This window comes from Tachyglossus aculeatus, chromosome X4, assembly GCF_015852505.1.
Source record: "Tachyglossus aculeatus isolate mTacAcu1 chromosome X4, mTacAcu1.pri, whole genome shotgun sequence".
Taxonomy (NCBI): domain Eukaryota; kingdom Metazoa; phylum Chordata; class Mammalia; order Monotremata; family Tachyglossidae; genus Tachyglossus; species Tachyglossus aculeatus.
The window spans coordinates 7,055,866-7,078,200 of NC_052098.1; the positions used below are offsets into that span (position 1 = coordinate 7,055,866).

At 43.8% G+C, this 22,335-nt stretch overlaps 1 protein-coding gene across 3 annotated transcripts in view; it reads left to right on the forward strand.

The window, feature by feature from the left end:
• Positions 1-22,335, forward strand: part of GNAQ (G protein subunit alpha q) — a 342,540-nt gene that overhangs the window by 221,084 nt on the left and 99,121 nt on the right. For all 3 annotated transcript variants that reach the window (XM_038769485.1, XM_038769486.1, XM_038769487.1), the window contains exon 4: positions 7,188-7,342. In XM_038769485.1, coding sequence (XP_038625413.1) covers positions 7,188-7,342 — 155 coding nt within the window. The remainder of the gene's footprint in view (positions 1-7,187; positions 7,343-22,335) is intronic.

Below are 22,335 nucleotides of genomic sequence, written 5' to 3' on the forward strand. Positions count from 1 at the left end.
ATGTGACCCAACTCATTTATGGGCCCTTGTATGCCTTTCATGCCTGGTCTTGTTTTATCCTGCCCATCCGATTGAATTTCTTGAAAAGTTGTGCTGCTCTGTATGTGCATTTCTGCCTGTCCTTTGGCAAGATAACTGGAAGTCTCGAATCAAGGGTCAATTATTTTAACTAAATGTAATGATTGCTGTGTTTCAGGCTGGCTCTCCTGCTACTGACTAATCAAGCTCCAAATCAGGCTGATTTCAGATTTGGGCTCCTGAATTCCATCGCATTAGATTAGTTCAGCCCATTTAGCCAGAGACATTTCATATTCTAAAGCTTCAGATGGCTCTTCTAAATTATCATAAGAGCCTGAAAGTGTCTCAACCTGAAGATCAAAAGTCTTGAGTTCAGTTTTACAGTCTCCAACCCGCTCATCAGCCAAATGATCCCATCCCTAGTCCATCCAGGGTTAATACTGTCAACGAGTTCTCTTTTCTTGCACACTACAAGCCTTGAGTGAGATTGTCCCCCTGTCTCTCTCTGCTGGGGGCTGATTCCAAAGATGATAGAAATCCCCCACTGTATGTCAGGGGCTGGCAGGAATATGGGACTGGGCACCAATCCTGTCTAGTCAGCAAACTGGTGAATTTGAAACGGTGCAGAAACTGAAGCACACCCAACAGTGCAGAACAAAATTTGCAGGCCAAAAGGGAAGGAAAATCTCCTCACCTCCCCACCACAGGGGCTAGAGAGCCTCCTAGGAAAAGTAGTGTGGTCTATTAGATAAAGGACAGGCCTGGGAACCAGAGGACCTGAGTTCTAATCCCTGCTCCACCCCTTGCTGGCTGTGTGTGACGTTGGGCAAGTCAATTAACTTCTACAGTTTCCTCAACTGCAAAATGGGGATTCAATATTTGTTCTCCCTCCTACTTGACTTTGAGCTCCATGTGGGACAGGGACTGTATCTGGACTGATTCACTTGTACCTAACCCAGCGTTTAGAACAGTTTAGACTCTTAGCGTTTAGAACTTGATACATAGTAAGTGCTTAACAAATAGCATAAAAAAAGTCCCGGAAGCTGGTACTGCTGGTCTATTGACACGTTGGTTCAAAACTAACAAGGGAACCCAATTCCGTCATTCCTGCTACTCAAGAGACAGCAAGCTATTAAAGTACCCTAAGGGAATGGTGAAAAAACAAACTCCCTGGTCTCACTTTCTTCATATGGGCCTTGGAGATCTGCCAAGCGGTGTTCCAGCAAAATAACTATTTAGTTTAAGCCAAGGATGTGTCCTCCTCGCCTGCCACCTGCTTCCCAAGAATCCCCAAAACAAGCACTGTACAAATCCAAATCCTCTTCATGAAGTATGAAGTTTTGTTGTCATTTAAAATAAAAGTGAATTTTTTTTCTAAGTGTTTACATTTTGTTGCTTAAAACTCACCCGCATCTGTTTTCCAGGCATTTTAAAAATAAACTGGGACAACAGTTGGATGAGGCTTGCCACTTGAATTCTTATTATAAGGGACTTATTTCCGGGTTGCGTTGGATGTGATATGAATTTGAATTTTAAATTGTAGCTCCAAAAATAAAATATAAGTGCCTTTTTGTCCCTGACATTTGTTTAATATAGCAGCTTCCTCTCGATATTTCTTGATACTAGATGATTTGACATTTGGCAAGTAGTAAAGAGTTAATTCATCCTCCTACCTAGATTTACTTTAGGGGAAAAAAAAGATCCTCTTCTTTGGCAAAATAAGGGAAGGATTGAGTGGCTCTAGTGAAGTCTGGAAGGGCCAGCTGAAAAACAAATGGGAAGAGCGGGGCCTGATTTGTACCGGGGCTTGGCTGAGGTTCCGTTCCAGAACCCTGGCACTTTTGGGCATGGCCCTGCAACCTCTAGTGGTTGTGGTGCATAGATATACTGCCAAGCACCCTTGCAGCCTAGAAGCAACAAGCGGCCTACTAGTCCCCATAGTAGTCCCTGCTTCCCTCCACCCACTCTTCACCCCTTCCTCCCCAACTCCCCCTTCCTCAAGAAAGTGTCCTGGGAGAGTATTGATTCAACCTCTGGTCATGACAGACATGGGAGTCATCTCATATTCTGTTCCCCAGCACTTGTCCCAGTGCCAGGTTCTTTTTCATTGGTAATTATTAAGCACTCACTGGCTGCAAAACACTGTACTAAGGTTAGCACTCCCAAAAGGCCATTAAGCTTGCCAAGGAATTTGGGTTGCTCAGGTGAAAGGTTTTGAACCAATGCTAATGGATTCTTGATTCTGCGTGAGTGGCATTGTCCTAGGCAGCTTTTGTTCATTCATTCAATAGTATTTATTGAGCACTTACTGTGTGCAGAGTACTGTACTAAGCACTTGGGAAGTACAAGTTGGCAACATATAGAGACAGTCCTTACCCAACAGTGGGCTCACAGTCTAGAAAGTCTAGAAACTGGTGAGTCTAGTATCACCAGTTTTGTGGGCTAGTTTTTAGACTGACTTGTCAGAGGTGGCACTTGGATCCTGCTATCAACATGCAAGCTGTTCAGTGGCAGTTGGGGGATGGTTTTCTGCATGAAATGTTCCCTGTGGGGCTGTCACACTGAGGGCTTGCATCTTAGGCTAAAGAGATCAGTGGGAGTTAAGTTGACAGAACAATTCTGATCGGGATCATCCAGATGGTTCTTGGGAGTTGGCCAGAATGTGGAGCGGGAAGGTGTCTTCGTCTTTTGTCTGGAGTGTATTCCCTTACTTGGCTGGGACCATATATTTTTAGATTATAAGCCTGCTGGGCAGGGACCGAATCTAATTTTGTGTTTGGTGGTGTGCCCGGCACATCACTGGTGCTCAATAAATATTTAATAATAACAATAAAAAGTGCCCAGTAAGTTAAATCTTTTTTCTCTGGCATCATTAACTATGTTCCAGATATGGAAACAGCGCGTCTTTCAGATGATACATTGGGCCAGGTTGTGAATATGCGATTTATTTTAGAAACCTTACCTCTACTAGTTTGCAGCATCAGAGAGATTTCAAAACTGTTTTAAGGGTGTGTGCCTGCCTGATGTGAGCACAGCCTTTGCATCTGTTTCAACCCTGAAATTCCCAGATTTTTTTCCCTCCACGGTTTTTTATTGTTTGGAAATTGTTTGACCAGGAATCATATCCAAGTCTCTAGTTGGAGAAGTGTGTGGGAGAAGAAAAATACTAGAACAAACAGTTGCTTGGGCTGGGGCCACTTGAGGAGAAAACTCCCCAGGAACAGTTTGGGTTGTAGAGATGTGATAATAATCCCATCATCCTCCCCCTCTCCACCCTCCTGTCACTGTACATTGTACATTTGCACCTTTCAGACAGCCTTAAGACCAATGTTTAATCATTTCCACCTAGGTGAACTAGAATCCATTTATAAGGAAGATGTTTCTAGAGAACTATATGGCCAGGACTGTTCTACGAGGTAGAGAAAAAGGGGCGAATGGAGGGAGAGGAATCCTCTAGAGTGGATATTCTCTTCTGAAGGCCCTGTCTCAACTACCCAATTGTTCAGAGCAAAGTAAGTTCTCCAGGTGGGCACTTAGGATACCGGTGAATTACCCTGACTATTTCTTGAGCCTCCTGAGGCTATCTGCAACATAGACATAGACTTAAAAGATCCTAATTTAAGACCGTACCTAGGAAATGATTGTTTGTCTTTAATTTATGGCTATGTGCTTAAAAAGTTTAAGTAGAACTGGGAATATAGAATTGAATCTATACATTTCCTATTGAGAAGTCCTGAGGGTGGAGGAGGAGGAGATTTAAACTAATTTTTACTGTATTTGTTTCAAGACTAGAAAAGAGTTTGTCTTTCCCTTAAGTATGTGACCCACCTGGGCAGCATGGCTTAGTGGATAAAGCATCGGCCCAGGAGTCAGAAGGTCATGGGTTCTAATCCCAGTTCTGCCACTTGTCTGCTGGGTGGCCTTGGGCAAGTCACTTCACTTCTCTGTGCCTCAGTTCCCTCATCTGTAAAATGGGGATTAAGACTGTGAACCCCATGCAGGATAGGGACTGTGTCCAACCTGATTGGCTTGTATCCACCCCAGCGCTTAGTAGTGTCTGGCACATAGAAAGTGCTTAACAAATACCATAATTATTAATTATTAGTATTATTGGCCATTTCACTCACCCATCTATCTTTTTCATCTGTTACTCAGAGCACCTCGCAATTGACAGACGTTTTCCAAAACTTTCAGGGAATAAGGATTCTTCCTAATGATTCACAGCTCCTGGTATAATGCTTTACACATTAAATCAATTGGTGATATTTATTGAGCACTTACGGGGCACAAGGGACTGAATAAGCTCTTGGGAGAGTTCAATACAAAATAGTTGGTAGACAGGATCCCTGCCCAACAGGATCTTACAGTGGGAGGTAGACATTAAAATAAATTACAGCTAGAGGAAATGGCAGGGTATTAGGATATGTATATAAATGCTGTGGGGCTGAGGGTGGTGTGGATATCCTGCACTGAAAGGGTACAGATCGAAGTGCATAGGATGAGGCGGGAAGGAGAGTGAGTAAGGGAAATGAGGGCTTAGTCAGGGAAGGCCTTTTGGAGGAGATGTGATTGTAGGAGGGCTTTGAAGGAAGGGTGAGTGATGGTCTGTCATAGATGAAGAATGAGGGAGTTCCAGGGCAGAAGGGTGACACGAGCAAGGGATCGGTGGCGAGATAGATGAAATCGAGGTTCAGAGAATAGATTGGTGTTAGAGGAGCAAAATGAGTGGGCTGAGTTGTAGTAGGAGACCAGCAAAGTAAATTGGAGGGGGAGAGATGATTGAGTGCCTTAGTAGTTTCTGTTTGATGGGGAAGTAGATTAGATGGGTAATCATTATAGGTTTGTGAGGAATGGGGAGCAATGGGCTCAATGTTTTTTTAGAAAAATGATCTGGACAGCAGAGTGAAATATGGACTAGAGTGGGGAAAGACAGGAGGCAGGGAGGTCATCGAGGAGGCTGATTAGATTCATAATAACTTAATCATATTGAAAACCAGAATTCTGGTCATAGGACTGTGAATTGACTGTTTAATGCTTGTCATATTTTACCCATGTTCACTCATTCAACAGTCTTTATTGAGTGCTTATTGTGTGCAGAGCACTATCCTAATGACAGGCTGATTGTAAGAGGTAAAAGAAAGATGTCAAAGATGGCACCAAGGTGGCAAGCTTATGGGACAGGGAAGATGGTGGTGCTGTCAGTGGTGATGGGAAAGTTAGGAGGACAAGGAATGGGTTCAGAAAGGAAGATGATTTCAGTTTTAGACATGGTGAATTTCAGGTGCTGTTGGGACATCCATGTGGAGATGGGCTAGAGGTAAGAGGAAATGTGAGATTGGAAGGCAAGTGAGAGGTCTGGGCTGGCAAGAGATTTGGGAGTTATCCAGAAATATAGGGTAGGTAATGCCAAGTGAGTGGATTAGTTTTCTGAAAGACTGAATGAATAGCAAGAGGACTAGGAACCCAAAACAGAGACATTTGGGCCACCCAATTTAGGTGTTGAGAGGTGGAATAAGAATTGGTGAAGGGACAGAGGAATGGTCAGAGAGGTAGGAAGAGTACTCCGAGGAAGATGAGAACTGGATCAGTGAAGCCAAAATTTGGTGGCATTTCTGGGAGAAGGGAAGAGTGAACAGTACTGAAGGAAGCTGACTGATCCAGGAAGATTAGGAGAGAGTAGAGCCCTGTGAAAGTTGGCTAGGAGGAAGTCATTAGAGACTTTGGGGAGTATGGTCTCAGTAGAGTGAAGGGAATGAAAATCTGATTGCATTGCAGCTCCCTGAGGGTAGGGATTGTGCCTACTTAATCAGTGGTATTTCTTGAGGACTGACCGTGTGCAGAGCGCCATTCTAAGTACTGGAGAGAGTACAGTACAGTAGAGTCGGTAGACATGATCCTTTCCCTTCAAGGAGCTCACAGACCAGTGTGGAGACAGACATTAAAATAAATTTCAGCTAGGGGAAGCAGCTGCAAAATATAAGAATGTGTACGAAAGTGCTGTGGGGCATCGGTGATGGAGAAGGGAGGGTGAATAAGGTAGAGAAAAGAGGCTAGTCAATGAAGGATTCTTGGAAGAGCTATGAATTTTGTAGGGCTTTGAAGATGAGCAGAGTACATACACTGTTGTACTTTTCCAAGTGTTTAGATCAGTGCTCAGCACACAGTAAGTACTCAATAAATACTATTGATTGATTGATTGAAGGTAGCAGGCATATAAAGCCAACTAAAGGAGACTGGAAGGGGAGAACAGTTTGGGAGACACCTGAGTATGTTTGAGAGTAGTGGAGAAGGAGCGGTGGAGAGCAGGTGGTTGAAGATGGCAGTGAGACAGGGAAGTAGGAGCAATTGTTTTTAGGAGTTGAGAGAGGATGGGATCCACAGTACAAGGAGAGGAGTTAGATTTTTAAGAGCAAGTGAAATATCTCCTCTTGAGAGTCAGTGGGGGGAAATGTTTTCGATAGAGCCACTGTTAAGGAAGCTGGAGGACAATGAGTAAAGTTTTCAGTGCTACTATACCAAGTCGTACAGTTGGTCCATGTTGACAGTATTAAAGTATTTTTCATATGGTAACTAAGTTTAACTTTCTGGTGAAGACAGAGATGAGTCTTATTAGACCTAGGGAAGCTTGTCCAAAATTGCCAGGCAAACAGGGGTATTGGACAAAAAACAAAAACCTCAGGACAGGTATATTATGTCTCTGCTCAGAATAAACTCCAGGCTTGGAAACAGAATGATACTTCTTGTTGTTTTTTTTTCAATTCAACAATATTAACTGTTCCAGGTTGTGATAGTATCCTAAAGAAAGCAACCTTTTGTGGATCATGCCTTAATAATCATTCTGTTAAGGCTCTTGACATTTTTTTCCTTTCAATTTGTTTTAATCAAGTCCATTCAAGCCTTGGGGATTGCATTCTAGGTTAGGGAAGGTAAAATTGGACTATCTTTATAAACCATAGACCTTAGAGTTTTTTAGTTCTTGTAAACTAGTTGACTATCATCAAAAAAAATTATCCTTTATACAAAGCAAGTAATAGCCTGACAACTCACATGGGAAATCAACAAATTGAATGTGTTTTTAACATACCAATTAAAAATAAGTGGTGTATGTTTAGCTGTGGAAATGGTTAAAAGTGATTTTTTAAATTTATTTTATCTTTTTTCGGTAACAGGCCCAGGCTCAGTTGGTTCGGGAAGTTGATGTAGAGAAGGTGTCCGCTTTCGAGAACACCTATGTGGAAGCAATAAAGAGTTTATGGAATGATCCTGGAATCCAAGAGTGTTATGACAGACGACGAGAATATCAGCTTTCAGATTCAACCAAATAGTAAGTATATAGCCATTCACTTGGGCTCTCTAAATCTCTATTCATCTTTCTTTTTCATTTGAATTACCTTTTCTTCTTTTCTTGGTTCAGAGCTCTAACTGCATACCTACCCTTGAATCCAAGGACCGTACTGAGAAGATTAGACAGGAGAACAGAACATTCAAGTCTGTGTTGTATTGTTGTAAGATATTGGTATCCTAATTAAGAGAAATTTTCCATTTATGTTTATAATAACCTCGATAGATTATTGTTATTATTAATAATAATAGTGGTGATGGTATTTGTTAAGCTTTTACTATGTACCAAGCACTGTTCTAAGCACTGGGGTAGATACAGGGTCATCAGGTTGTCCCACTTGGGGCTCACAGTCTTAATCCCCATTTTACAGATGAGGTAACTGAGGCACAGAGAAGTGAAATGACTTACCCAAAGTCACACAGACGACAAGTTGCGGAGCCGGGATTAGAACCCACAACCTCTGACTCCCAAGCCCGTGACTGCCATTTTTTCCCTGCTATGGAAGGAAAACCATGTTCAGATTTCCTAGCATCTTGTTGGATTCTTCCCTTCTTAACCAGTGGAATTTATTGAGCTCTTACTGCGTACAGAGCACTGTACTAAGCTCTTGGGAGGGAACGTCACAGTAGAGTTAGTAGAGACATAATCCCTGCCCACAGAAGCAAAGTTTGGGCATGGCAGATTATGCTGGCTGCTCCTGGCTGCCATCATGAGGCTCCTGGGAGCGGCCCCCCTATGTCAGACTCTTTCAGCACTCAGAAGACAACGCTTCAGGAACCTCAGTGGCCCAACCCAGAAACTCACAGGGAGGGACACAGATCCCGCTCCAAGATATACCCATTTCGAGGTTCCCAGGGGCCTGGCAGGATGTCCACATCCAAGGCCACGCTCCTTCTGTGTGTTGGGCCAGCAAATCTCTCCCTGAATTGAAAATCCATTCTTGCCCATGCTGGGGGAGGGGAGAAGAATTGTCCAAATGTTAAATTATGTTCACGTGTTGTCAGACACCCACCCATTTGACAAAGGAATCAATAACTGGTTTGATTATAGTTCCTTGAAGATCAGCTTTCACAGACTGAGCCTGCACTGCATTCTAGGAGGGCTGCACGATGGTACAACAGCTTGACAAACAGGTTTTTCTTTGTGTAAAAAAAAGACTGGGTTGAGCCTAATACTTAATGCGTTCCGGAGCCCAGTTTTTCTTCTTGTAGCAAACAGGTGAGAATTTATAAAAGAGAAACAAATTCCAAAGGGAAATAAAATCAGCACTTTGCATTGGGAAAGATTCACTCTCAAGAAATATTTGTCCCAGGTAGGAATAAATTTGATGGCTTGATCTCATCCCGAATCCCCTATAAAATTATCAAAATTTGTCAAGAATGGGGCTAAAATGGGATATAGTGATGTTGGTGAATTGGCAATGAGATCAATCAATGCTATTTATTCAGCACTTAGTGTGTGCAGAGCACTGTATTAAGTGCTCGGGAGAGTACAATACAATAGAGGTTATTTAGCTTTCACATCCCTCAACGTTAGATTCTGAACCAAGTCAGACTGAGTCTCTTTGGTCCAACTATTTCTGGGAATAAAATTGTTCAGCTTCAGTTGCATAGTGGAATAGGAAATAATGTTCAGGAGTACCAAATGAATGCTATTTTAATTCCTCTTTGCCAAGCACGATGAGTATGAATCCCAAAGTTTCAAACAAATCTGTGTTTACAGAAGAAAATCTATCTTAAACAGCTGATTGAGCCCAAGGTTCTCCAAAGAATAGTCATTACCTGAACCTTCTTGGGCTTCTAGGCGGCCCTGGCAGTCCCTTCTGGCAATCAAGAAAATAGTACTGTGCCAGGATCCCAAAATGACCCGGGCAAGCAGACAAGCCCATCAAGGTTCAGATCTGCCACCATGTGTGCTCTCTTTCAGTTGTTAATTGTGTTTTTAAGGCTAATTTTCTGCAGTCCTGGGGCTGGGACTTTTTGTTGGGGGCTGAGAGGGAGCAGATATGCAGTGTAGCAACCACTCAGCTGAGATACCATGTTTTGCAATTAGGCCTAGAATTGTACTCCTTTGGCTATGTTTCTCTGGTGACACTGATTGACTTGGCATGTAGAAGTGCTTCTTCAGGGGGTGTCTAGTATGCTCCTTGTTGAAGAGAAAGCTTGCCTCAGTGCTGGAAGAAGGCAGGGGGTACAGAGGGAGATGGCTTTCCTTTCTATAACTCCAGGGAGCCTCAAACCAGGAAGACCTTGGATTTTGAAAGCACCTCTCTTCCTAGAACTCGGTACTTTCACAACTGTGGAATCCATTCATTCAATTATATTTATTGAGCACTTACTTTGTGCAGAGCACTGTACTAAGCACTTGGTAGAGCACAATATAACATTAAACAGATTCATTCCCTGCCCACAACTGGCTTACAGTCTAGAGAGTATCTCAAGTGACCTTTATCACCTCTCTGGGGTATAGGGTGGGCCAGGTAGTAAAGATTTCCAATTTGCAGATGAGGACATTGAGGCTCAAAGAGATGAAAAAAAAAATCACACAATTAATCGCCAACTTAGCTGGAGCTGGTCTCCTTACTAGACACGGGGACAAAGACTGTTTAATTGATTTTAGGGTAATTTTCATTCCTTCAAGTGATTTTGAATATAGTCTTGCAAGACTTTATTTTTGAAAGTGTTTTCCAAAGTGAGTGAGCTGTAAGGTGGAAGAGCTACTGGGGTCTGTGGCTTCTTGGATGAACTCAGCAGAATTCTGTGTGTTTCTCAAATGCATTCACAACAGATGCTGTAATTCCCAGGGATATTGTTAACCAGGATGTGTTTATTACAGATCACTAATTCCAAATGCCAAACAATTTTTTTTATGAAAAGTAGTTTCTCTGCATTTGCAGTTGCTGCTGTGTTTTTTCCAATTAATTTTGTGCAACTCAATGTCCTATTTTATCTTGCCAATTTGACTTAATTTGGGATTTTTAAAATGTTGTTGTTATTTTAAATTTTAAACAAAAAATTCAAATGTTTTCATTTGCATTCTGAAACTAATATTATTCAGAATGTAATTCCCTGAAATAGATCTCATTGGATTCAGATTCATTTCTCTGAGCTCCATGTTAAGCATAAGGACCTCTTCCTCAAATGGCCTTAAACAAAGGTGAATCACTGAAACATCAGTCTCAACAGACAGTGGGGTAAAACCAAGTGCGGCTTGAAAAGATTTCATCAGGTTTATGGTTCTCTACCCTGCTTGTCAATCATCATCATCATCATCAATCGTATTTATTGAGCGCTTACTATGTGCAGAGCACTGTACTAAGCGCTTGGGAAGTACAAATTGGCAACACATAGAGACAGTCCCTACCCAACAGTGGGCTCACAGTCTAAAAGGGGGAGACAGAGAACAAAACCAAACATACTAACAAAATAAAATAAATAGAATAGATATGTACAAATAAATAAATAAATCCCTTATCCCTATCTCTGATTTCCCAGCCTGTGTTCTAGGGATAGTATGGTAGCTTCCTAAGGTGGCTCTGGGTGTGGGGGTAAGGCTTGGGGGAGAAACACCAATATTGGGTGGCTGAGCTGCCATCAGAGTCCCCGTGGCAAGCCCAGAGGAAAGATGATTGGTATATGGCTCTTGCTGGTCCTGTCAGCAAGACAGTTTTTCTCAATATGAAGTTGGTATTTAACATTAAGATTGATATTTCAGTAAATTAATCGATGGTGTTTATTGAGTGCTTACTCTGTGCAGAGCACTATACTATATCAATCATTCATTCATTCAGTCATATTTATTGAGCAATTACTGTGCAGAGCACTGTACTAAGCGCTTCGGAAGTACAAGTCAGCAACATATGGAGACGGTCCCTACCCAACAATGGGCTTACAGTCTAGAAGAGCACTTACTGTGTGCAGAGCACTGTTCTAAGCACTTGGGAGACTACAGTACGAGTTGGTTGACCTGATCCCTGCCCACAAGGAGCTTACAGTGTACACTGTATTTGGGCACAGTCTGGAGTTTCTACCAAACTCTTTTTTTATGGGATTTGTTATGCGCTTACTGTGTGCCAGGCACTGTACTAAACCCTGAGGTAGATACAAGCTAATCAGGTTGGACACAGTCCGTGACCATGTGGGGCCCACAGTCCCCATTTTACAGGTGGAGTAACTGAGGCACTGAGAAGTTAAAGTGATTCTTCAAATAAAAAGCTGACCAGTTATACACAGCCATTTGTTGAGTACCCAGCAACACGATGGTTACTTTTGGCACCTGGACCATCCACAGTCCAACTGGTTAGCCCCTGGTTAATTCAATCAATTAATCAATAATATATATTGATGCACTTTACCAAGCACTTGAGAGAGTGCAGTAAGTAGACATGATCCTTGCCCTCAAGGCACTTGCAGTCTAGCAGGGGAGACAGACGTTAAAAGAAATTACAGATAGGGGAGGCAATCAAGTATAAAGATATGGACGTAAGTTCTCAGGGGTATAGGAGGGGTGTTGATTGAGTTTCCTCAATTCTAGTTCACTTTCTCGATATCGCTGAAGGCCCAGAGATCTTGACACTCTTTCATTAAAGAGAGCTCAGAGAAAATCAGGCATTATTTGTTTAAATTATGCTTGGGTTCACCAGCTGTTTTAATATACTGAGGAATCAGTCCTAATGAGCTCACTGGCTACACAAACAGAAATCCTGTGACATTACCCAGAGGATGCTAATTTCGGCCACATTGGCCCAAGTTCTAGTATTTAGAAAAATCCTGGTGCATCAGTTTTGAAAATCTCACCTTTTTCTAAGGAAATACAATATTTGTGTGTGAGCTGGAAGATACAGAGTGAATCGGGACATGAGCACAATATTGGCAACCCATGACCCACTGCCTGAATCACCGTTAAACCCAAACACTCTAGGGCTGGGTGCCCGGGCCTTTTCTCAAAATTCAGACTCAGGGCCTGGACCGGAATTATGACCAAGCTTCGTGCAGAAGCCACACTGTCACTCTGTGATGTCAGGCCTCCCCTTCGCCTTCGCCCCCCCCCCCCCCCCCATCCCTTGTATTCCTCAAGACACTGACCTTCGAGAAGAGGGGTAGCTTGGATTAATTGATTAATTGCATCATTGGTTAAGTGCTTACTGTGTGTCAAACACTGTTCAAAATGCTGGGGCAGATACAAGTTAATCAAGTTGGACACAGTCCCTGTTCCACATGGGGCTCACAGTCTAAGTGGGAGGGAGAATAGGCATTTAATCCCCATTTTGCAGATGAGAAAACTGAGGCATGGAGAAGTTAAGTGACTTGTCCAAGGTCACAAAGCAGCCAAGTGGCAGAGGAATCCTACTGTTTTTCCAGGGGCTGCTGTGGCATCCTCAGCACAAATTCTGTTATGCTTACTTTAAAATGGGACAAGACAAACACCTTTGTCCAACTCTTTCAGCTTGGATATCTTTCATTTCTTTCTACAAAAATGCTCAGGTCATGTCACCCCACTCCTCAGAAAGCATCAGTGGCTGCCCATCCACCTCCACATCAAACAAAAACTCCTCACCATTGGCTTTAAAGCACTCCACCACCTTGCCCCCTCCTACCTCACCTCATTTCTCTCCTTCAGCAACCCAGCCCACACACTTCTCTCCTTTAGTGCTAAACTTCTCGCTGTGCCTCGATCTCGCCTGTCTGTCTCGCCACCGACCCCAAGCCCACATCCTGCCTCTGGCCTGGAGTGCCCTCCCTCCTCAAATTCCATAGACAATTACTCTCCCCACCTTCAAAGCCTTATTGAAGGCACATTTCCTCCGAGGCCTTCCCAGACTAAGCCCCACTTTTCCTCATCTCCCACTCCCTTCTGTATCTCCCTGACTTGCTCCCTTTGCCCTTCCCCCCTCCCAGCCCCACAGCACGTATGTACATAACTAATTTTATTCATTTGTATTGGTGTCTCTCTCCCCCTCTAGACTGTAAGCTCGTTGTGGGCAGGGAATGTGACCCTTTATTATATTGTACTTTCCTAGGCTCTTAGTGCAGTGTTCTGCACACAGTAAGCGCTCGATAAATATGATTGAATGAATGAATGAATGAATGAATGAACGAATATTCCCCCTAGTTTAAAGCCCAGTTTCAGACTAGGTTCAGGAGGGAACATGTAGAACCCTCTCCCCATTGTGTTTGGCAAGTCGATGGAGAATTTAGCAGTATGTGTATCTGCTCTTTAGTGGCTTAGGTTAGAGGATGTGAATGATGATTCCCACATTCTTGAGGAACCTTCTAATTATCAATCTCTTTTATGCCCTGTATGAGTAATAGCAATAGTAGTAGTAATAATAATGATAATGGTATTTGTTAAGTGCTTACTATGTGCTAAGCACTGTTCTAAGCGCTGGGGAGGTTAAGTTGATCAGGTTGTCCCACGGGGGGCTCACATTTTTAATCCCCATTTTACAGATGAGGTAACTGAGGCACAGAGAAGTTAAGTGACTTGCCCAAAGTCACACAGCAGACAGTTGGCAGAGCTGGGATTTGAACCCATGACCCTTGACTCCAAAGCCAGTGCTCTTTCCACTGAGCCACACTGCTTCTCCTGTAGTAACAGTATTTCTTGAGCACCCACTGGGTACAATGTACTCTACTAAACTAGATTAATAATGATAACAGTAATAATAGTATTAAGTGCTTACCGTGTTCCAAACACTGTGCTGAGCACTGGAGTAATAATAATAATAATGATGGCATTTGTTAAGCGCTTACTACGTGGGAAGCACTGTTCTAAGCGCTGGGGGGGGATACAAGGTAATCGGGTTGTCCCACGTGGGGCTCACAGTCTTAATCCTCATTTTACAGATGAGGTAACTGAAGCTCAGAGAAGTTAAGTGATTTGCCCAAGGTCACACAGCAGACATGTGGCAGAGCCGGGATTAGAACCCATGAACTCTGATTCCCAAGCCCATGCTTTTTCATTCATTCATTCATTCAATCGTATTTATTGAGCGCTTACTGTATGCAGAGCACTGTACTAAGTGCTTGGGAAGTACAAGTTGGCAACATATAGAGACGGTCCCTACCCAACAACGGGCTCACAGTCTAGAAGGGGGAGACAGACAACAAAACAAAACATATTAACAAAATAAAATAAATAGAATAGTAAATATGTACAAGTAAAATAAATAGAGTAATAAATCTGTACAAACATATATGTGGGGAGGGGAAGGTTGTAGGGCAGGGAAGAGGAAGGAGGGGGCTCAGTCTGGGAAGGCCTCCTGGAGGAGGTGAGCTCTCAGTAGGGCTTTGAAGGGAGAAAGAGAGCTAGCTTGGCAGATGTGCGGAGGGAGGGCATTCCAGGCCAGGGGGAGGACATGGGCCGGGGGTTGATGGCGGGACAGGCGAGAACGAGGCACAGTGAGGAGGTTAGCGGCAGAGGAGTGGAGGATGCGGGCTGGGCTGTAGAAGGAAAGAAGGGAGGTGAGGTAGGAGGGGGCGAGGTGATGGAGAGCCTTGAAGCCGAGAGTGAGGAGTTTTTGCCTGATGTGTAGGTTGACTGGTAGCCACTGGAGATTTTTGAGGAGGGGAGTAACATGCCCAGAGCGTTTCTGCACAAAGATGATCCGGGCAGCAGCGTGAAGTATAGATTGAAGTGGGGAGAGACAGGAGGATGGGAGATCAGAGAGGAGGCTGATGCAGTAATCCAGTCGGGATAGGATGAGAGATTGAACCAGCAGGGTAACGGTTTGGATGGAGAGGAAAGGGCGGATCTTGGTGATGTTGCGGAGGTGAGACCGGCAGTTTTTGGTGACGGATTGGATGTGAGGAGTGAACGAGATAGCGGAGTCGAGGATGACACCAAGGTTGCGGGCTTGTGAGACGGGAAGGATGGTAGTGCCGTCTACAGTGATGGGAAAGTCAGGGAGAGGGCAGGGTTTGGATGGGAAGATGAGGAGTTCAGTCTTGGACATACTGAGTCTTAGATGGCGGGCAGACATCCAGATGGAGCTATCTTGAAGGCAGGAGGAGACACGATCTTGAAGGGAGGGAGAGAGAGCAGGGGCAGAGATGTAGATTTGGGTGTCATCAGCGTAGAAATGATAGTTGAAGCCGTGGGAGTGAATGAGTTCACCAAGGGAGTGAGTGTAGATAGAGAACAGAAGGGGACCAAGAACTGACCCTTGAGGAACCCCTACAATAAGGGGATGGGTGGGGGAGCCCGCAAAAGAGACTGAGAATGAATGGCCGGAGAGCTAAGAGGAGAACCAGGAGAGGGCGGAGTCTGTGAAGCCGAGGTTGGATAGCGTGTTGCGGAGAAGGGGGTGGTCGACAGTGTCGAAGGCAGCTGAGAGGTCAAGGAGGATTAGGATAGAGTAGGAGCCGTTGGATTTGGCAAGCAGGAGGTAATTGGTGACCTTTGTGAGGGCAGTTTCGGTGGAATGTAGGGGACGGAAGCCAGATTGGAGGGGGTCGAGAAGAGAGTTGGTGTTGAGGAATTCGAGGCAGAGGGTGTAGACGACTCGTTCGAGGAGTTTGGAAAGGAATGGTAGGAGGGAGATAGGGCGATAACTAGAAGGGGAGGTGGGGTCAAGAGCGGGTTTTTTTAGGATGGGGGAGATGTGGGCATGTTTGAAGGCAGAGGGGAAGGAACCAGTGGAGAGTGAGCGGTTGAAGATGGAAGTTTTCCACTGAGCCACGCTGCTTCTCTGAGTAGATACACGATAATTTGTTAGGACACAGACCCTGTCCACAGTCTAAGAAATAGAGAGGCAGGTAGAAGAGCAATATTATTTTTTTTGAAAAAGGGGACCTTGGGACATCATTTTTTTCTTTCAGGTTTCTGGGGCCACAAATGCCAGAATACCTCAGGGCCTAAACTGACCTTGTGCAGAGCTGGCCTCATCCAGGCTACATGGAATTCCAAGAATGCAAGAACAGTTGGGGTTCAGGCTAGATAGGCAGATCATTAGATTGTTGTACTTCCCAAGCGCTTAGTACAGTGCTCTGCACATAGTAAGCGCTCAATAAATATGATTGATGATGATGATGATGATGAAAGCAGGGGCTAGGTCTTTGACTTCTGTTGTATGCTCCCAAGTACCTAATGCAGTACTGTGCCCACAGTAGGTGCTCAATAAATGTTGGTGATGATGAGTTTAGCCAGAAGAAGCAGCGTGACCTAGTGCATAGAGCACGGGCCTGGGAGTCAGAAGGACCTAGGTTCTAATTCTGGCTCCACCACTAGTTTGCACGTGACCTTGGGCAAGTCACTTCGCTTCTCTGGGCCTCAGTTCCCTCATCTGTAAAATGGAGATTGAGACTGTGAGCCCCATTTGGGACATGGACTGTGTCCCAACCTGATTAGCTTGTATAATAATAATGGCATTTATTAAGCGCTTACTATGTGCAAAGCACTGTTCTAAGCGCTGGCACTGTTCCAAGCGCTGATCTACCCCAGCACTTAATATATAGTGCCTAACAAATACCATAAGAAAGCCCATTTTCAAGATATTTGTATAATGTTTTAAAATTACCTGGGAAGGTCTACAAAAATCTGTACCATCCTGGCTAAACCAGAATTTACAAGTGAAGGAATCGAGACTACACAAATGGTAGTAAATTGGGTAGGGTTGCTAGCACTTTGGAAGAGAGCAGTGAAATCAAAACCATTCTAGATAAAACGGGAAAAATGGTCCCACACAAACATTCAGTAGGGACTAGGATAAGGTCGTTCACTTAGGAATGAAAAACAAATGTGGGATAGGGAAAAAACTGGCTGGATGTAAGTATAGTAGAAAAACATCTAGGGACCATTATCGACCACCAACTGAATGTAAATCAGCAATGAAGTGGTATTACTTAAAAAGGTTTTATATTAACAGGAATATGATGTGTGTGAGCCTGGAAGTAATTCTTGTGCTAGAGACACTGGGCTTGTCAGAGTCTTTTTAGAGAATAGGGCTTCATTTTGGTCACTGCATGTTACAGAGGGTGGGGAGAAACTGGAGAGTGTTCAGTAAAGAGCCAAAAAAAATGATTAGAGGGATGGGAAATGGGTCCTGTGAGGGAAGGTTAAAGGAGTTGGAATTGATATGCCTGGAGAAAAGAAGGCTAAGAGGTGACTTAATAATTGTAGTCAAGCCTATGAAGGGTTTTAATGAGGAAGGATAATGACAAGTTATTATCCTTTTCCAGAGAGTGCTAAACAAAGGAAAATGGGCTGAAATTAAAGTAGGAGAGATTTCAGTCGAACAAAAGTGAATAAGCTAAACCAGAATTGGATGCCGAAGGTGGTTGTGGAGCTTCCGGGCCAAGGTGGTCACCTGTTCTGGATGGTGTGGGAGGCAAGCATCTCTTGAGTTACTTTCCAGTTTTAGAGTTCTAAGACTAGGGACAATAGTGTCATAGGGGCCTTTTCTTATGGGACAGGGGATGAGCAAGAAGCAGCATAGTATATTGGTAAAGGCCTGTCCCTGGGAGTAAGAGGACCTGGGTTCTAATCCTGGTTCTGCCACTTGTCTGCTGCATGACCTCGAGTAAGTCACTTCACTTCTCTGTTCCTCAGTTTCCTCTCTGGAAAATGGGGATTCAATACCTGTTCTCCCTCCTCGACTGGGACATAGACTCTGTTGGATCTACTTGTCTTCTATCTACCCTAGCGCTTAGTACAGGATTCAGAACATACAGTACTTGGAACACAGTAAGCACTTAAATAATCCCAGAAGAAGGATTATTATTATTATTATGGATGTCTAGGGCAAGCAGCTCACTATTCCTCCAAGCATCCTGTTGCCTCTGTCCATGACAGGACCAGTGGCCTGGTTACTTCTTAGGTTCTTATGATTTCTGTCTGCAGTCTGACATCTCCTGAAAGTTTTGTTCTATGATTGTTTCTGGACTTGAGCTCATACAGTACCTTGGGGTTTTGAAATCTGCATTTGCCTTCCATAGTGGATGTGGATGAATTCAAGATGGGATGCACTTACTATTCCATTTTCACTGTAGCCCTGGGGCTATAATAGATGAGAAAGCTTTTACATTTAGACATGCTTCTTCACCCCAGAGCACTCATTCCAGGGGCAGGGCTTGCAAGCCCTACTGAGAAAAGAAGCTGATTGACCACTCGCTGTATCAGAAAGGAAAAATACGGATGGTTGAAACATTTCCATATGAAATAGTTAAATTGATTTGCCATGAGTAACTGCACTGTCGTTCACATCTTGGCAGTGCCTTCGCATAAGCCTCCAGTTTTTTTGGCATTCTTTTTTGCAGTAATGTCAATTTCTCAAGCTCAAATCTTTACCTTTAAGTAAGAGCTAAATCCTAATGAGTGAGGGCTCTCTCTTCTGTCAAACCCTCAGGATGACAGTGATTGACAGACATGTTTCAAAACCCTGAAACATTGCTGAGAGAACACTGCAAATCATGGCTCACAACTGATGCAGTTGTTTCAAATGCATGGGCCATAGCTGCCAGAGGACTTCTGGACAGTATTCTTGCCCATTTTTAGTTGGATGAAAAATGGGAGATTATCTCCTACCTCCCCCAGAGAAAGTGATAGTCTCTTCTCATCCAAAATTTTTTTCTAAAATGTTATTGTTTTTTTCCATATGCAATTGTGTTTTCCTTGTAAAGTGGCTTTGCTGTGTCTCTAGCACATGAACTGGGTGATCACTGTTGGGGAGAACTTTCCCATCAGCTAATCTGTGTGCTTCTTTTCTGAGCTTCTTATTTGTTCAAAAAAATGAAAAAAAAGGTGCCTTATCAACATCTTTTTCCTTTTCTTTTCCATATACCTGAAGTTGGCAGGTATTGAGTAAATGCACATTTTGGGGAATGTTCTTTGGTATGGAAAAAGAACAAATAAGACCCTTTCAGCAATCAACCCTTGTGGATCATTTTCAAAATAGCCCAGACTGTGTTTAAGGCTAAAGACTATCTGAATGTGCACATGTAGAAGGACTTTTGGTAGCACATTGTTGTTTTTCAGCCATGCCCACATATGTGAGTAAAATCTCAATGTCCTGAACAGTCTTTGAACCCAAAGGGTGTGTGCCTGTGTACTACCAGGAACAAGGCTCAGACATATAATAATAATAATTATAATTATAATAACCATACTAAGCCCAATGTAGATATTAGGTAATCAGGTAACACACAGTCCCTGTCTTACATGGAGCTCAGTCCCTGTCTTACATGGAGCTCACAGTCTAAGGTGAGGGAGAGTGGGGGAGAGAAATAGGTATTGAATCCCCATTATGCAGATAAAGAAACTGAGGCCTAGAGAAGTGAAGCAGTTTGCTCAAGGTCACACAGCTGGTAAGTGGTGAAGCCGGGACTAGAACTCAGGTCCTAGGCCTGGACTCTTTCCACTGGGTCCAGGTTCCAGGTGGAATGTCCTGAACGTTACCCCACTCTGTCTCTGGAAACTTTTAAAATGAATTAAAATGACTCTTTCTGTTAGGATCTGTTCTGTTTGGAGCTAATGGATGGACCAGATGATCCCTGAGGTTGCTCTAATTCTGTGATTCACACTGTTTTGATGTGACTCCTTCTCCCTAAAAGCTCAGGACCTCGAGCTCCCATACCATCGGCAAACAGTAGAATTGTAAACTACTTACTGCCGGGCTTTTGATTTAACCTGGAAGTTTGCCTTTGATGCCTTCCCCTGTGGGTAGAAACTCCCTGAATTCTATTCATTAGTGTGTTCACTTTACATCGTGACCCTGTTTTGCACATCTTTGCTCTTGCTGGGTATGGGAAGGAAATAGCACAGGTAAATTGCTGTGCCACGCTGGCACTGAGTGGTCATGATTTTGGCACAGCAGGGTGACTTTTTGCCAGGGCTCTTTTGCCAATCCATGCCCACTGCAGCGTAACTTTGAGGACCCCAGAATCTGACCTAGGTTGGGCGTGGAAGAGCTCCAGCCACTTTGAGGGAGACTCAGCTCTGAATTTGGGCAGATCCTGGTAGGAGGACCCTCTGAGACACCAGGCCCAGTCCCACAGTTCTAGAGGGTGGGTGGAAAAAGAGGCAGTTCCTTCTATCCCCTGCCTCAGAATGCCTTATCCCACCGGCATGCTAGGGAAGAGGTAAGGATGGAAAGGGGAGAAGAAATGAGGTGGGCCAAAGCCACTTTAGCCACTTGGACTTTTTGGACTGGGAGGAAATGGCCCATCACAAAACCTGTTCATCCCCTGGAAGGCTGCCAGCCAGAACAGGTCCCCCTGGAGCTGTCTTTCCTCCCCTAAAATCATCCTGAAGGCTTTAAGGGTATAGGGCCGGTATGAGTGTCAGGAGAAGCAGCGTGGCGTAGTGGATAGAGTATGGACCTAGGTTCTAATCCTGTCTTCACCACTTGTCTGCTGTGGGACCTTGGACAAGTCACTTAAATTCTCTGTGCCCCAGTTACTTCATCTGTAAAATGGGGGTTGAGTATGAGCCCCATGTAGGACGTGGATGGCATCCAACCTGATTACTTTGTCTCTACCCCAGTGCTTCGAACAGTGCCTGGAACATAGTAAGCACTTAACAAATACCACAAAAAAAGATACCAAATTTTAGTAGCTTAGTATGGCCCTTTGGCTTCAGGTAGCTAGGCCTTGTGGGTAAAGATGGCCAGATTTAACCTCACCTCATTATCAACAGCATTTATTGAACTGCCACTGTGCACAGAGTGCTGGACTAGGTGCTTGGGTACATACATCAGAACTCAAAGCACAATTGATAAAAACCAAAGTAAGCAAAGAAATAATAAGCAAGCAGATACACTGTGTTCTCCTTTACCATGGAAAATGCCTTCTCACAAAAGCCTGCAAGAAGGAAAACTCCCATTGCAGTATTCACCATATCTGTAGCCATGTACACATGCAGTGTATATTTGTTCCGATACCACAGCGCTGTACCTAAATGGGTTTGTGCTGTCAGACATTGTTGAGAAAATGCAGAGTGAAAGCCCACATTCTAGCAGAACTGAGTATGTACACCCAGAGTGCCAGGGTGGCTGATGGAGTGGGATGGTCAGGAAGGTGAGGAATTACTCAGGAAACGTCTCTGACTTTTTTGGGAAGGCTTTGAAGAGGGAGAAGCCATTACTATGCAGGGAGAAAGACATGAGCAATAACTCAAAAACCAAAGGGTAGCAAACCAGGTATAGTTAGTCTAAGAGCCAAGAGTGCGAGCTAGGGTTTCATGAGAGAAGAGAGTGGATAAAAGGGAGATATCTGGTGGAGAATCTTGAAACCAATTGTGAGGAGCTTTTGTTTATACAGGAAGAAATAAATTATTACACTTCCATGGGGAGTGCTTCTTGAAGGTTTTTGATCACATTTCACGGCATACTTTAATTTCCCTAGTAAATCATTAAATCAAAGAGATTCAAGGCTGCAAGATAACTTCAGAGGTCATCTAGCCCATTTATCTGCTTCACCAGACCTGTAGGGGACAAAAGGGTTTAAATCCTGTTCTTAAACGTCTCCAGGGAAAGGCAGTCCACAACTTTCCCCAGTTATCTGAGTTTAACAGCCTTCATTCCGTGGCTCAGTGGAAAAGGACCCGGGCTTTGGAGTCAGAGGTCATGGGTTCAAATGTGGGCTCCGCCGCTTGTCAGCTGTGTGACTTTGGGCAAGTCACTTAACTTCTCTGTGCCTCAGTTCCCTCGCCTGTAAAATGGGGATGAAGACTGTGAGCCCCCCGTGGGACAACCTGATCACCTTGTAACCTCCCCAGCGCTTAGAACAGTGCTTTGCACATAGTAAGCACTTAATAAATGCTATCATTATTATTATTCCAGTGCTTAACAACACATCTTCAGGAAGTAGTCAGTGAAAATTTTTAACCCGTGCATGGATTTTCAACCCCTGCAAAATAAAAACTGGGTAAAGATGTCTAACATATACTTGGGCTGGGTTGACTAAGGAAAGCTACTATAGAAATCCAGAAGATAATTTAATTGAACAGCGTATTTCCAGCATAGCATATTTAATTTTCTG